Source organism: Amblyomma americanum, chromosome 5 (genome assembly GCF_052857255.1).
Source record: "Amblyomma americanum isolate KBUSLIRL-KWMA chromosome 5, ASM5285725v1, whole genome shotgun sequence".
Classification (NCBI taxonomy): domain Eukaryota; kingdom Metazoa; phylum Arthropoda; class Arachnida; order Ixodida; family Ixodidae; genus Amblyomma; species Amblyomma americanum.
The window spans coordinates 86,437,052-86,452,604 of NC_135501.1; the positions used below are offsets into that span (position 1 = coordinate 86,437,052).

At 48.8% G+C, this 15,553-nt stretch overlaps 1 protein-coding gene across 1 annotated transcript in view; it reads left to right on the forward strand.

The window, feature by feature from the left end:
* LOC144134031 (fatty acid synthase-like) overlaps nucleotides 1-15,553 on the forward strand; it is a 134,087-nt gene that overhangs the window by 49,518 nt on the left and 69,016 nt on the right. Inside the window, exons 8-10 of the mRNA XM_077667039.1 lie at nucleotides 10,425-10,614; nucleotides 11,425-11,654; nucleotides 12,922-13,125. Coding sequence (XP_077523165.1) covers nucleotides 10,425-10,614; nucleotides 11,425-11,654; nucleotides 12,922-13,125 — 624 coding nt within the window. The remainder of the gene's footprint in view (nucleotides 1-10,424; nucleotides 10,615-11,424; nucleotides 11,655-12,921; nucleotides 13,126-15,553) is intronic.

Consider the following 15,553-nt stretch of genomic DNA (forward strand, 5'->3'; position numbering starts at 1 on the left):
TGGACTTTAATCAACCAAATGATCAGGCAGGCTTTCGTAAAGGATATTCCACAATAGATCATATTCACGCTATCAATCAGGTGATAGAGAAATGCGCAGAATATAACCAACCTCTATATGTAGCTTTCATTGGTTACGAGAAAACATTCGACTAAGTAGAAACCTCAGCAGTCATACAGGCATTGCGTAATCAGGGGGTAGAAGAGCCTTATGTCAAAATACTGGAAGATATATATAGCAACTGCACAGCTACTATAGTCCTCCATAAAGTCAGCAATAAAATTCCAATAAGGAAGGGCGTCAGGCAAGGAGACACGATCTCGCCAACGCTGTTCACCGCATGTTTACAGGAGGTATTTCGAGGCCTGAATTGGGATCAGTTGGGAATAAGAATAAATGAAGAATACCTAAATAATCTGCGATTTGCTGATGACATTGCCTTGCTGAGTCACTCAGGAGGTGAACTGCAAATCATGATCAATGAGTTAGACAAGCAGAGCAGATCGATGGGTCTGAAAATTAACATGCAGAAAACCAAGGTAATGTTCAACAGCCTAGCAAGGGAACAACAGTTCACAGTTGGCAGCGAGAGCCTAGAAGTTGTGACGGAATACGTCTACTTAGGGCAGGTAGTGACAGCTGATCCGGATCATGAGAGGGAGATAACTAGAAGGATGAGAATGGGGTGGAGCGCATATGGCAAATTCTCGAACATCATGAGTGGCAGTTTACCAATTTCCCTCAAGAGGAAAGTGTACAACAGCTTAATATTACCGGTACTCACCTACGGGGCAGAAACGTGGAGGCTAACGAAAAGAGTTCAGCTTAAGTTAAGTACAACGCAGCGAGCCATGGAAAGAAAAATGATAGGTGTAACGTTAAGAGACCGGAAGCGGGCAGAGTGGGTGAGGGAACAAACACGGGTTAATCACATCCTAGTCGAAATCAAGAGAAAGAAATGGGCTTGGGCAGGGCATGTAATGCGAAGGCAAGATAACCGCTGGTCCCTAAGAGTAACGGAGTGCATTCCAAGAGAAAGTAAGCGCAGCAGGGGGCGGCAGAAGGTTAGGTGGGCGGATGAGATTAAGAAGTTTGCAGGCAAATGGTGGATGCAGCTGACAAAGGATAGGGTTAATTGGAGAGACATGGGAGAGGCCTTTGCCCTACAGTGGGTGTAGTAAGGCTGATGATGATGATGATGATGATGATGATGATGATGATGATGTATTCATGATCCGCAAATTATTTCTATCCGCGAATTCGACTAACAACCCTCCCCTGCTATTTCTAGAGCCTATCGCATAGTCGCTTATCTCCTGGTCCCTGGCCTGCTTCTTTTCCTACCTTCGCATTATAGTCGCCCATCAGCACAGTACAGAGTGATATTTACTCATCACCGATTCCACGTGCGCAGGCCTGCACCACTTTCAGCCTGTGCCTCCTACTGAACATAATTACGATAGCTGCCACCCTCTCGTTAATCCTATAGAACTCTTCTATATGTTGCCAGCTATATCCTGATATGAGCAATTCCACGCCTAGTTTTCGTGTATCCGCTAATCTGCGATAGCACACTATGTGTGCATCTTTTATTACTGTATACGCCTCAACTGTCCTCCTAAGTTCACTAAGCCCCATGACATCCAATTTCATTCCCGCTAGTTCCTCAAGCAGCGCTGATAGGCTAGCCTCACTATATAAGGTTCTAGCGTTAAACATTGCCAGGTTCAAATTCCAATCGCTGCCTGTCCGGAGCCAGAAATTCTTAGCACCCTCCGCAGTGCAGTGTCACAGGTCTGACCGCCGCCATGATCAGTTGCCCCGCAGCCGCTGGGGACTGAGGGCTGATGGTTAATTGGTTTCTTCATAGAAGGTTATGGCCAAGTACTACACCAGGGGGCCAAATATTTTTCTACTGATAGAGTGCGCTGTCGGCTCTGGTCACCGAGATCAGGCCGCACCCCAGATCTGGTTATGGTCCCACAATAATTTTTCTCCCCACTGTGGGGCCTGCTCGTGCTCCCCCGCCACCTGGTACGAGCTGATGTAGTTTCGTCTACTAGGCTTTGTTCCAGCGCAATGGAAGCGATGGGGATTGGTTGGCCGGGGCCCATCCTCTGGGGTTGCGAAACCCTATGGGAGTGGCAGCGGCTCCCAAGCGACTTTGAAGGCCGGTCGCGCACGTGCGGTCTGATGCCTGAGCGGAGACAGGACTGGAGGCACACCAAGCTGGACCCACGAAATCTGGCACGGAAGACATATACACGGTCAAAAGGATTTCAAATATATGCAACTTCCTCCCGCACCCGGGGGTGTGCACTTCTGGCGGCGGACGTTCCGGTTTCTGGTTACGGGGAAACCTGGTCCGCGCGGCGGTTCACGGCAGCCAGGCTCTTCGGAAGCGATTCCTTTGGGAAGCAGCTTCACGGCTGACCGCGTGGCCATTTTGGTCATTGCGGGACGCCGATTTAGGGGGGCGTAGTACAACTAGTGCGAAAACCGTCGATGTTGTGGAGTACCGGTGGAGCAGGTCCGGGTCATCTCACCCTAAGCCACATTCTTGGTTTGTGGCCCGGTCAGCCAAGCCCGGAACCCTCCCTCCGCAGTAGGCGCGAAGCAAGCTAGGGCAGAAAATAAGTGCATTGTTGGAAGCACGGGTGGGTCCCCCCGGAGGTGTTAGGTCACGGTGCCGACGGCTGGAGGGCCGATAGGCTGACGACCTAAGCCTCTACTGGACGGATCACACCACACATACTTCCGGTGTCTGAAAAACCGCGAGAAGCACTTCACGGTTAGTAGCTGCCAGGTTGGAAACAAACCCTGAAAGTCGTGGAAGGGCCCGAGGTAGCTGACCCAAGGTTAGGTTCTCCTGTCCCCTGCGGTCGGAGCCCGTTGCGCTTGGTTGGTGGTCGGGCATCCCGTGAGTGGGGCCGCACCATTGGACAATCTTGACGCCCTCCCTGTCCTCTCCAGCAGGCCGGCAATGGACTCACGACAACCGAAAAATAAGAGCAAAAAACTCGCTGTCCCCATTCCCATCCGTTTGCCCACAACTCCTTTTCCGACAACCATACAGCCTATCCATTTCACCCATCCTGACCGCTACGTCCCAGTGGAGATCAGAAGAGTCTCCCTGGGACCGCTGCCCCGGCTGTGTATCGCTATGTAGCTTCCCCCTCTCCCTCATTTTGCTTTATTTTCCCCACCTTCGGGTGGTAAAATTATAGCATTGCCCTCGGGCCTTTTCATTTATCTTCAAATTGGATTAAGCCTGTTATGCGTCAAAAGTGCAGGCTAGGGCTCATTATTTTTAAATATTTTTAGTTTGCCCCAACCTAATATACGTCCCCAAACCTCCAATGCGAGTGGGGCAAAGCCGCGGCGTTGCTATGAATGACATGGGGGCCGCCAATGCCGAGGCGGGGTGTCATGTTGGGGACGCTGGATGTTAAAAGGAAAAGTCCGTAACATTGCTGTGGATCAAGCAAAGCAAGAATTCACTCGGGACTCTGCTCGCAAACAATTTATGAGAGGTGTTACGCCACTCCGTGCTGCCACTGTGATGAGAGCTCAAAGCACTGACTGTAACCCTCCCGTGACAATAATAGGCGCCATCAACTACCGTCGTGCATCGTCGTGCACTGGATTTAAAGGAATACAAACAGGAAATTTTGGTCGCGTGTTTTCTTTCCTTGAGCGTTGCGTGATATGTTAGTATGTACTCTAAAGCTTTATTCTGAGACATACATACATGTTCAGATTTCGCCACTGGCTAAAAGCTAAGGAGAAGAGCTAGAAAATGTCACTGGCTTTTTCAAGAGTTTAAACGACAGTTTCAGTTACCTACGATAAACAACCTATTGTTTCATTTACTCCTTTAGCATGATGTTCCCTTTTTGTTTTTTACAAACGAACAGCGGATATTTCATGGAAATCCACTGCAGGTTCTTTCAGGCGCTAACGAATTTCAGATTCCGTGAGTGCTTTGTGGATGTAATCCACTCTAATTTTAAGTCGGCCTGTCCCAAGAGTAGGAATGAATGATAACGAACAGAGAAGCAGCTGTTTTAGCGCTGCTTTCTTCTGCCCTTTGTGGACAGTTGAATATCTAGGCCATAAGGAGTCCGGAGCCATCAGGTCACCAGCCACCTCTTTCCTACGCGCTTTCCTTAATGGGTGCACCGAAGAAGTCCTTTCTGTTAGTTTTCTTACAAGAATCGTAAAAGAAGTGTTCCCAGAAACCTGCGGAGCTTAAAGCTAGTACCTCTAATTTGAGACAAAGGGGGGGAGGGGGGGGGGGGGGGTCTCTGTTCGTTCACAGAGATCGCGAAGTTAGCAGTTAAAAAGGTTGTTTTTTTTCTGCACCAAATTTTAAAAGTAATGATGGTGCATAAGCGCATTTTCGCATAGGTCTTCAGGATATAAGGCTTGACAGCTGCTACAAACGCTGCATCGTACAAATTATGGCTGTTATCAATGTTTAAATAAAGTTTAGTTACCGCTTTTATACGCGTTATTGCATTTGCAAACTTGAAGCCCGATTACCATACGTTATAATACAACAGCAGCTTTACAATAATTGCCATAGGTGTTTCGGCAGGCAATATTTGGCTACGTTGATAGCCCCTATCCCCCCACTCCGTTAGTAAACTCACCAGCCTGCCTGCTGCGCGGTGCGAATGCTATCACAACTAAGTGTTTTCTTCATTCTGAACCAAATTGTTTTTATTTATTTTGTTGCTATTGAAATATATCAATATGCGAGCTTTAATCCAGCCACTAGGCGCAGGATAAAATACAGCACGCTTCGTTTTCCTTTGTGGCGTCCCCATGGGAATAAAAAAAGAGCGGAAAGTTGGGTTAGTTGGTTTATATGCATACTGAAGAAAACAGGGATCAACTCACGCGTGAGCTCATGGAAGCCTTCCATATGGGCATCAGTGGAGATAAGTGCGTTAGTCGGACTTCCGTCCGCTTCCCTGATGGAGACTGTCTGTTCTCGACCAAATCATTGAGATTCAGGGGGTAACAAGTGATGTTCATGGCGTTAATGTTTCGTTCTTGTTGGTTTTCCTATTTATTCGAGCATATGTATGGAATAAAGCTTCAGTTGTCAGTAGTGCTCGTCTTTGTTTGTCTCACTTGTCTTCGTTTTCCCCGCGCCAATTTCGTCAGTACGAATAAAAAGGGTAGGCCGCGGTGAAGCCAGTTCTAACGAGAGCTCAGCTACCGTTGGTCTGCGCAAATAAAGCGATATTCCATATTCGTTTCGTTTTCAGATGACAAGCCAAAAAGCTTTGCGTGCACTCCTTTGAAGCCCATGCAGTCGGTCGTAGGTTCCGCTCTTGTCAGAGAAGACCGAAGAGTGGCGAGGTCGGCCGGATATCTTAAACCCGGCGGAGCCCCAGAGGGGTATCGAAATTGTGCGGCCGGCTGCTGGCGTCCATGGAGCGTGGGCGTCGCTTGTGTCCCCTCTTTCCCTCCCTCCAGCACTCGAAGGACCCACCTCGATTCGGAGCCTTCTCTTCGTCTCATGGGCCGTCCGCGGCGCCGCACCTTTGCCGTTTTTAACACCAGGGCATTAAACACTTCTTGTCGTAGAAAAACCGGTGTCGAAGGAGGAGGTGGATGAGAAGCATTTCTTAGGACGAACCTTGATTATTGATGTCGTTCAAGTGGTCGAGTGGGTAGCTTCCTTATTCCAGGACTCTACCGGTCACGGCGCTTCTTGTCCCGCCACGGTATAGCCGGACAGCTGTACCACCCACCGTTCAAACGATGTTCTGGGCGTCTAAGTTGGCACCCACACCCTCTGAGGTGTTGAAGAGTGTCGGACCTTTGTCGGCGCACCAGGGACAGACGCCACGATATGTTAGTGGGTACATCTTGCTGGGTCTGTGTAGGCTTGGGAATGTGTTTGAATAATTCTGAGAGCTACGGCGTCTTCCGTACTGAGCTTTTTGTGAGGTGGAGGATAAATTCTGCGGTTAAGCCGCTGGATCTCGTGGCGTTCGCCGTAATTGAATGGCAGGGGCATGAATGTAAAGGGTGGGGATTGATCGGACGATTGGTTTCGCCCCGCTCAGTTTGTTAACGCTCGGGCTAAGGCGTTCGCTCTTTTCTTCCCCTCCAGTCCCGTGTGGCGCCGCGTCCACGTGATTTGACTTCCAGTTTTGGGCCCAGGATCGGAGCCGCCGGCAGCGGTGTTCACCCGTTGGTAAAATTGCGGCAGACCTGTTGCGAGTCGGTGACAACGTGAACTTCCATGCCCACTCTGTCGTAGTGCTTGGTGACTACCACTGCGGCTATGGTTTAGCCGCAGCTGGGCTCTCTGTCCTAACGGAGGGCGCGACGGTCAAAGAGTTGTCTCTTCAGTTCACTGCTGCAACCGCAAAGAGGCCCCCTCCGGGGTACGCTGCCACGTCCAGAGATGTTGTCGAAGACCCCTTTCAGGTCCAGTGCGAGCCGATGTTTCTCTCCTCGTTTGAATACCCTTTAAGACTTCTTCCCTTAGGATTAGAAAAGTGTCTTGCGCAGAGAGCCCCGGTCTGAAGCCCAGCATGGGGTGCGGTAAAAATTCGCTATCCTCGGTGTAGATTGAAAGGCGGGCGAGGATGACCTTATCGAACAGCTTATCGAGGCCCGAAGTTAACGAGATCGGACTTAAAACGTCGATCGCGGGCTTCTTGCCGGGCTTGGAGATGGTCACGATTTTCATACGTTTCCACTCCACTGGGATGTTGCCCTTGCTTCACAGTTCTTCATTCAGGTATTCGTTAAGGTCATGATTGTGCATCCACGACCCCGCATTATCTTAACGTCCCTGGGAGCGGTGATGATGATGTGATGTCATCAGACCTAATGGCACATCCCCCTGCGCTGGATTGGCCAGGGTGCACTGCGGATACAAACGCACATATGTACAAGGAGTGGAGCATTCATATAATTGTGTGTCTTAGACTAAGATTTGTAGAAAAAAATGCGGTGTTGCGCTGTGAGGATCGCGCCGTGGCGTACACTTCTTCCTTCTTGGTCGGAGCGTCTGGTTCTCGTCATTGTTCGCCTTCGTATTTTAGAAGGCAATGTGGTACTACCTATGTATCTGGGTTTTTAGAGCGTCTAAGAGGCCGTGATCGTTTCCGGTGAATTTTAGCTATTTATTGAAGCGTGCGACTGCTTACCGCCTTGCATTGTCACGCTCGATCAGGCAATGCAGGATGGCCCACCTCTGTGTCATAATCAGGGTGCCCTTTAGCGAGGTAAAACTTGACCCAATTTTGTTGTGTCATGACGCTCGACCACGGAATGTCTGGCTCCATCTGTTATCCGCTCGATTTGTAGACGGAGCTTCCGGTTCAACCGCTGTCTCTTCCACCGTTTGAGGATATGTATGAGCCTGTGGTTTACTTCGGACCTCTTGACCGTGCGCAGGATGGTTTCGGTGGTTTGGTTGCGGGCGTTCCGGAGGCGCTGCATCGATTCCACAATGTCCATTATACTGTTCTCGGGTGAAGGGTCTGCCTATGCTCCTCCCAGCCCGTGAGTCTTATTTCGTAGGTTGTTCTCTTCAGTTTCGGGCTGGATGCCGAGATGCTGACGATGTACTGATCACTGCCCAGTGTTTTCGTAGAGGTGAGCCGAAGAGCTTTCTCTCACCTTTCTCACAAAGGACAGGTCCGGAAACGTGTCTCGTCTGACGCTGTTTCCTGTTCGGTTGTTCGGGTTGGTTGTTCGGTGTTCGGGTTGGTTGGAGGAGGTCGGTTATCAATTCGAGGCCCCGTTTGGGCAATCGCGTCGACGAGTTATCTCCTTTTAGGCGTGTCTTGCTGCTTGCCCCATTATGATAAATCCAGGCGCTCACAAAGAACGACACAGCGTTGTGTCCCCTCTGTGTCGTTGTTTGTGAGCGCCTCGATTTATCATAATGAACGTATACCAACTAGCTCAGATTTCTGCCCTGTTGCTTGCCCCAGGCCGTGTCAATCGTTCATGTCTCCCACCACTACCAGCTTGTTGGTAGCCATAAATGACGTCATAAATGATGAACCATAAAAACCACATGACGTATAAACTCTCCGCTGCTTGGTGATGCGCTGTTGCGCTGACGTTAGGCGTCGTCTGTCTGGTGGAAAGTTTCCTTCCGTCGTGGATTCCGCCGACGGGCGCTGCGATCCCGTTCGTCCGCGGAGAAAGCGTACCCTGCCCCCGCGTGGCTGCCGGTAGAGAGGAGGAGGAGGAAGAGGAAAGGCAGGGAGGTTAAACGGAAGAATAACCGGTTTCCTACCTTGCACGGGGGAAAGGGAGCTAAAATAAGAAGACGAAGGAGAAAAGAGAGTAGAAGGAAACTGAAGTCACTATGCATAGACAGCAAGCGTTCGGTAAAGCCGTACCGATTAAGAAAGAGTGAGGGTTAGTGAAAGCTACAAGTCACAGGCGACACAGCAAAGTTGCTTCACGTCGTGGTTGGTCGGATGGAAACCGGAGCTTCAGGTGTGGGTTCAAGCATTTTGAACGTGAATTAGAAAATTGGCCCTAATTCCACGCGGCAAGCGTGATGTCCTGCGCAAGTGCGAAGCCCGCCCGCTGCGTCTGATCTGGAAATCAGGATCGATACGAAATCGCCGTCGTGGTGAGCAGATGATTTGCCAGCGTTCCAGGCAGTCACCGCGCGGTCGAGGTCGCGGTGCCGATAAGGGCTGCCTATTATAGGCAGCGGCTTGATAACGCTATGGCGTTCTACTCTTAAAGGCGGAGCTGAATCGTCCTCTTCTCGGAAGCATCGAGATCAGTTTAGAAGAACTTTTTGTTGGGCTAGATGGTACATACTGTAACAAAAGAACTGGAGCGCGACCAAGACGAACACAAGAATAGAGGCACACAGGACAGTTCGCGCTACAGTTCTTTTGTTATCGAGATCAGTCTGACACCTTTTCTTGGCGTGCACTGTTGAGCTCCTTTTGTTGTTTTTTGTTATCGGTTTGGCACTTTCTGCGCTTTTCGCGCGGGATCTAGGAGGGCGACACAATCTCTTGCAATGGATACAAAGAAATGCAAGGCGCGCACGTCGCTCTGTGACAAAGACACCCACCTGACATAATTGCACCAAATTGGTAGTTTCGAAGCTGAATGCGAATTTCAAATAAACTCGTGCTTTCAATGGTCCTTGATTTCTAAGCATCCCCGTGCTCCTCTTACCTTTCTAGGGCCTGCCCAGTCTACATCTCTGTGCACAACCCATGGAACACATCGCAAATAAGTTCAAGTGCTCAACGCCTATCATTTCAGCGTTGCAGTCGTGTGGCCGCATGAATGGCTCTGGTCTCTTGGGCGCGTTGGAACTTGTCTGAAGTGCCTCCACATCGGTGCCAGAATCAGCGGTTGCGATGGAGTGCTGGCTGGCGTTCCTAAAACGAGCGAGAGATTCCCTCACTCCTATCCATCTACAGCGCTTGGCCCCTCCCGGAACACCAAGGAACGCACAAGGGAATCTAATTCATTTCTGCCAGAATGAGAATCGCAGGCTCGCGTTTCCCGTATGGTCTCGAAAGGAGGCTGAAATCACGCTCTCAGGAAAGCCCCTCAAGAAAGCACTAATAATATTTGCAGAGGCTGCGTGTTATTGGAGTATTCTTTGCCATTCATGCCTAGCCGAGCCGGCAGTGGGCGGGATCTGCAGACATATATGAAACCCCCTCCTGTAACTGGCACCTGCCGCCCGTGGCCCTCTGTACCCCCCCCCCCCCCCCTTAATATGCCACTGGAGACGGTGTGAAGTCCTATTTCGTGTCATTGCCACAAATGAGCTCTTGAAGCTGTAACCGACGGAAGAATAGTAGAGAAAAAGTTAAATAAAAATTGCCTCAGTTTGTGTAGCCGGATTCTGCATAGCGATTAATATTTTTTTATTATATACCTCAAGGGCCCTTGAGGGATTTACATGAGGGGTGCTTTACCTGAGGGGTGCGGATTATTACTAGGAACGGAAGCGCTACAAGAATTTTCACCTGCACATCTCTAATCATCTCTCGAACCAGCTAGTGCTCACCACTCGTCGTATCCTTCGCGTAAGCGATCCTAATTGTTCGCCGTATCATCTTGTAGAATATTGTACACAGCACAAATACTCTCTTCCGCATCATGGAGAAATATCTATCTGAAGGATGCGATGTACCGGCGTGAACAATATCACTGAAAACGCCTCGTTAACACGCAGCCCTAATTAAAATATCCTACTCTCAGCATGAAGACTACTATATTATTTGAACGAGTGTTCCACGGAATACAAGATTCCTTTTTCAATGAATTTTCAGTGATTTTACCGCTTGCAGTGATAACGTAAAATCAATTCCATTCGTGGCTTTCAGCGCTTCATTTCAAATAGCGCGTGCCTCTACGTGACCCGTGATGCTCTTTTGCGGTCACAGGTGGCGCTCGTGAAGACGCTGGCCGCTGTCGGCGTGAAGCCAGATGGCATGGTTGGCCACTCTGTAGGAGAAATTGGCTGCGCCTACGCCGACGGCTGCTTGACGGATGAAGAGGCTGTGCTGTGCGCGTACTGGCGAGGGCGCTGCATTGACCTGGGAAGCCTGTCTAAGGGAGCTATGGCAGCAGTGGGTAGGTGCCAGGCCAACTTTTTTTTAACTAAACGGAACCCTCAGAGAATCTCCAGTTACTTTTCTTCAAAGCACAATTCGATTACATGACATGTATTGTTTCTTTTGTTTTGTGCTGTGCAGTAACATTGTTAAACAAATCAATAAATTTGTATATACTGCTAAGAAATTTAGGGTTAAAAACAAAATATTTTACCCACCTCCGATTGAAACTCGTGGAATGATGATTACATGGAGTGTTTGAGGCACACGCGATTTTTAGCAAGATGTATCTAGCGCTGTGGGGTTTAGCCCAGAAAGTCTTCATGAGAAAAGCATTTCATGATGTGTGCATATTTATAAGCAGCCCTTGTTTTGGCCTAAGTTCACGCAATTATGAATGTTCTACGATTTGCTGGAACGCTACAAACGAACTGTAGGATTGAAACGCTATTCATAACTCCGCCCCTCCAGCTTTTTGCCGTATCCGTTCATGGCAAGCATGTCCAGGCGCGTAACTCGTCTTACGTGCTTGCACGACGTCCGCTGAGCCGAAGGCGGACTCATTATTTCGATTAAATTTTAAATAATCCTGAGGTAAGTTTTCCTAACTTTATCGGCCTGTTTATCCTACCACCTTATGTTTCTTTTATTAAGGTATCTCTCAAAAGCACTAATAATGTCAAGCATTTATAACGCCTTCGAGAGACCTTGAAGAGCCGGTCAGTTTCTTTTTTTTTTCCAGAACGTATGCCAAAGCCAGAGTTCGAACAGCACGATATCACCTAGCAACACATCCTTTGCTAACGAACGTGGTGCCGGATTTGTTCAGGCCTAACGTGGGACGAGGCGGAAAAGCGCTGTCGTGATGGCGTGGTCCCGGCGTGCCATAATGCCGAAGACTCGGTGACCGTGTCGGGGCCTGCTGACGCCGTAGCTGAGTTGGTTGAAGAGCTCAAAGCGGAAGGCATTTTCGTCCGAGAGGTCGAAAGCATGAGTGTGGCCTTTCACTCCCAGCATATTAAGATCGTCGCACCAGCGTTTCGGGATTGCTTGCGGCAGGTGACCATGTATATCTTGACTTTTTGAACGTGTACTGCTAACCGAAGGACCCTTACTTATTGCAGGGCGAAACCTGATATTTACACTTGGGCTCATTCAAAACAATCTACACCAATAAAAGAATGGCTGTTCGCGCAGCTGCAACCCGACAAAACTTAGCCTTTCATTCTTACTCGGAAAAATGCTCACTTATTAGCGTCGAATGCCTCGGAATATTAATTTTCCAAGCACCAGGAACAGTTTCATCACTACTGGTGGCATGTATTGTCATATCAATGGAAGAAGCTCCTTGAAGCTGATTTTTGTGCCTACCAGTGCTTTCAGACAAGCGTAAGATGAGGTGTAATTTATTCTCTATAGTTCTTCTTTTCCTCCTGTACAAAAAGGAAAAAACTTTTCGGCACAGGTGTATTCCTTGATGCCATAATGTGACAAAAAATCACTGGAAAGGTTTCATAACCTCCCAGAAAGAAGAACTGTTATGAAATATACAAGCACTCGGCACGATTGACCTGTCTTGCTTTTTGGGACGAAATAGTCTACCGGTCAAGCGATTCACCGCCTCCTGAGTGCTTATTAAGCGTGTAAAGGTTTTAAAAAGCGGGAAGAAATTTTGTGCACCCTCTTAGAATCAATGTCAGGTTTATTCACGATAAGCGTAATTATTGTTTGCAGCGCATGCTGAGGACGCTTCCATATGATTGTTGTTCTAACGAAAAATTTTTCTCCTGCTCTCTCTGCCAACTGTGATGTTTTCACAGTAGAGAAATACGCATTAATCATCGAGAAAAACTTGCATAAAATCTTCCATCCTGTTGGCCCAAGCTCGTGACGGCTCCGTCGACAAGGGTCGGCTGCCGGCGTTATGCACTGGACGACCGAGCATCGTTGCTTTCTAGATTCGCGCCAAAGTATGGGCGTCGACGCACGCCTTCCAATACTGAAATCATCCGGCGTTGGTGACATCTGTGTTTCGTTTTTTTTTTTTTACTACCCTGTAACATCTCCTGTTTTCGATGACAGGCGTGTTATTTTGATTAGAACTCTGTATCTTGTTGATAGAGACACCTTCTCTTTGTCCTAAGAGCCTCATTAAATTCGCGCAAAGCGTCCATTTTGCGTCCACTCACGCGCTAACAGCCGGTCATGTGCCCTAAAGGTTTTACCCCTTTCGGTCATCTCTTTGAATAGCCGACTGTGTGGTCGTTGTCGTGATAGAGCGTATCTTTGGTGGGTTCCGCCGTTGCAGCGCGCTCTTACTGCGCAGGTACTGAAAGAGCCGAAGCCACGTAGCAAACGCTGGGTCAGCACCTCGGTGCGGGAAAGTCGATGGCATGACCCCGTAGGCCAAAGCTGCTCGGTGGACTACCTCGTCGAGAACCTCATTTCTCCCGTGCTCTTCAACGATGCCCTCAAACATGCTCCCAAGAATGCTGTCTTCGTAGAGGTCGGGCCCCACTGCCTCTTACAGGTGAGTACATTCACCTCCCTTCAAACTTTAGGAGGCCGTTCCATAGTCGGTTTTGAGAAAGCAACGTCCGTACGGGTGCGTGTTTAAGAGTTCGGAGCGCTTATATTGGTGGTGGTAAAACACCGCGGAGAACTTCTGGCTGACCCGCCGTGGTGGCTCAGTGGCAAGGGCGCTCGGCTACTCAGCCGGAGTTCCCGAGTTCGAACCCCGCCGCGCCGGCGGCGTTTCGATGGAGGCGAAACGCAAAAGGCGCCCGTGTGCTGTGCACGTTGAAGATCCCCAGGTTGTCGAAATTGTTGCGGAGCCATCCACTATGGCACCCCTTTTTTTTCTTTCACTCCCTCCTTTAATCCTTCCATTACGGCGCGCTTCGGGTGTCCATCGAGGTATGTGAGACAGTTACTGTGCCATTTTCTTTCTTCAAAAACCAAAAAAAGAGAATAAAGACCAGCTTGTGGCTGGCGTGTTTGACCAGGCGAGCTCATATAGCCTTGATGACGGTTGGTATCAGCATGAAGGCGAAGACGGACCTTAGATAACGACCAAGCAATCCACGTTTTAAGGCTTTTCGAGAGGTAGGTATATATACAAGGTGTTTAACCTAAGATATTAGAAAATTTAAAAAACGGGCATTTAAGAGTTAGAAGGACATGTTTTTCGGCATAACATTGTCAGTGGTGTAGTACATCAGAGTACAACCAAAAGTTGCTAATTAGCAGGTCGGTTTACTAATATTTAATAGTTAAATTTTTAACTATTACTGTTAGGGTCCTTAATTACTGATAGGCGTGTAGCCCACGTATATAATAAGGGCCACAAGTGAGCTTGAAGAAGACACTGTATTAGCCTGCAATTGCCCACATTTGTCGGCTAAGGACGGAAAGGCATTTGAAGCTGTGCTAAAGCGACATGCTCGCGCAACAAAGACAGCAACAATGGGGATCCAACTCCAGATATTCTAATTCATCGGAAAAATTTGTTTTATCAACGCTGCTATATTTTATAAAACATGACATTGAAGACTCCGACCACAAAAAAAGAAAAGAAAAGACGTTTCGGCTCCCATACGGGAGCCTTGTTCACATTAAAAAACGAGAAGCGGATGCGCGAACTTATGTATGCCTGAAAAGGGGGCGCAGAGACCGTGCGTAGTAATAATAATAATATTAATAATAATAATTGGTTTTTGGGGAAAGCAAATGGCGCAGTATCTGTCTCATATATCGTTGGACACCTGAACTGCGCCGTAAGGGAAGGGGGAAAGGAGGGAGTGAAAGAAGAAAGGAAGAAAGAGGTCCCGTAGTGGAGGGCTCCGGAATAATTTCGACCACCTGGGGATCATTAACGTGCACAGACATCGCACAGCACACGGGCGCCTTAGCGTTTTTCCTCCATAAAAACGCAGCCGCCGCGGTCGGGTTCGAGCCCGGGAACTCCGGATCAGTAGTCGAGCGCCCTAACCACTGAGCCACCGCGGCGGGGACCGTGCGTAAGCAGTTGACAGATTTGGTTGACAGATTTCCGCAGTTTCGGTTCAAGGTGCGACAGGTCGTTCGTATAATCAAGGATTTCAGGTGAAGGCAACGGAATTTCCTATTTTCTGCCGCAAGAACTGTCTCGATATGCAGTGTTCAGCGATAGCACCGCAATCCATTTTCCTCTCTTTAACGCAGTTTTAGTGATCATTTAGGGGCCTTTCGAAGTTACCAGTTTCGCCGATGTAGACGCAGTCGCAGTCGGAGCAGTGAATGGTGTAAACAACGCCCGAATATTTTTCTTTCGGAAGAACTTCCTTTACGTTGACCAAGCATGTCGCAGTTTTCTGGTCGGAATGTGGGCAATGCCAACATTGAAGGCGCGCAAAATGCGTGCCAACGCCTCGCTGATTCCAGGGGTGTAGGTAACAGCGGCACGTTTCAGGAAAGAAGGCACAGCAGTTACACGTTCTGGACAACAAAGCTGTTTTTCGACTGATGCCACGAAAGATGTTGGGTAGTCATTGCGTGAAAGTTCTTGCCGCATCATATCACAGTCGTTTGCCCTGCCTTCGAAAGAACTGCAAATGCGTTGGCTCCTTTTTGATAAGGTGGCAGCAACCGATCTCTTATGTGAGGCTGCGTGGACGGATCTAAAGTTGAGATAACGTCCCGTGTTGGCCGGTTTCCTAAAAGCGCTGATTGATAGTTTGCCACTATCGCGTTTCAACAGGACGTCTAGAAAGGGCAATGCACCGTTCGCCTCGACCTGTGGTGAACTCAATGGGGTTCTCTATGGAGTTCAAATGTGATGAAAAGGCAGACAAAGCGTCTTTTTGAATCATGCAGAAACAGTCGTCAACATATCTGAGGAAACCTTTTGGCGGGTGAACAAATGTTGCAAGGGCCCGGCGTTCGACAGACTCAATGGTGAGGTTCGCGACGGTAACGGA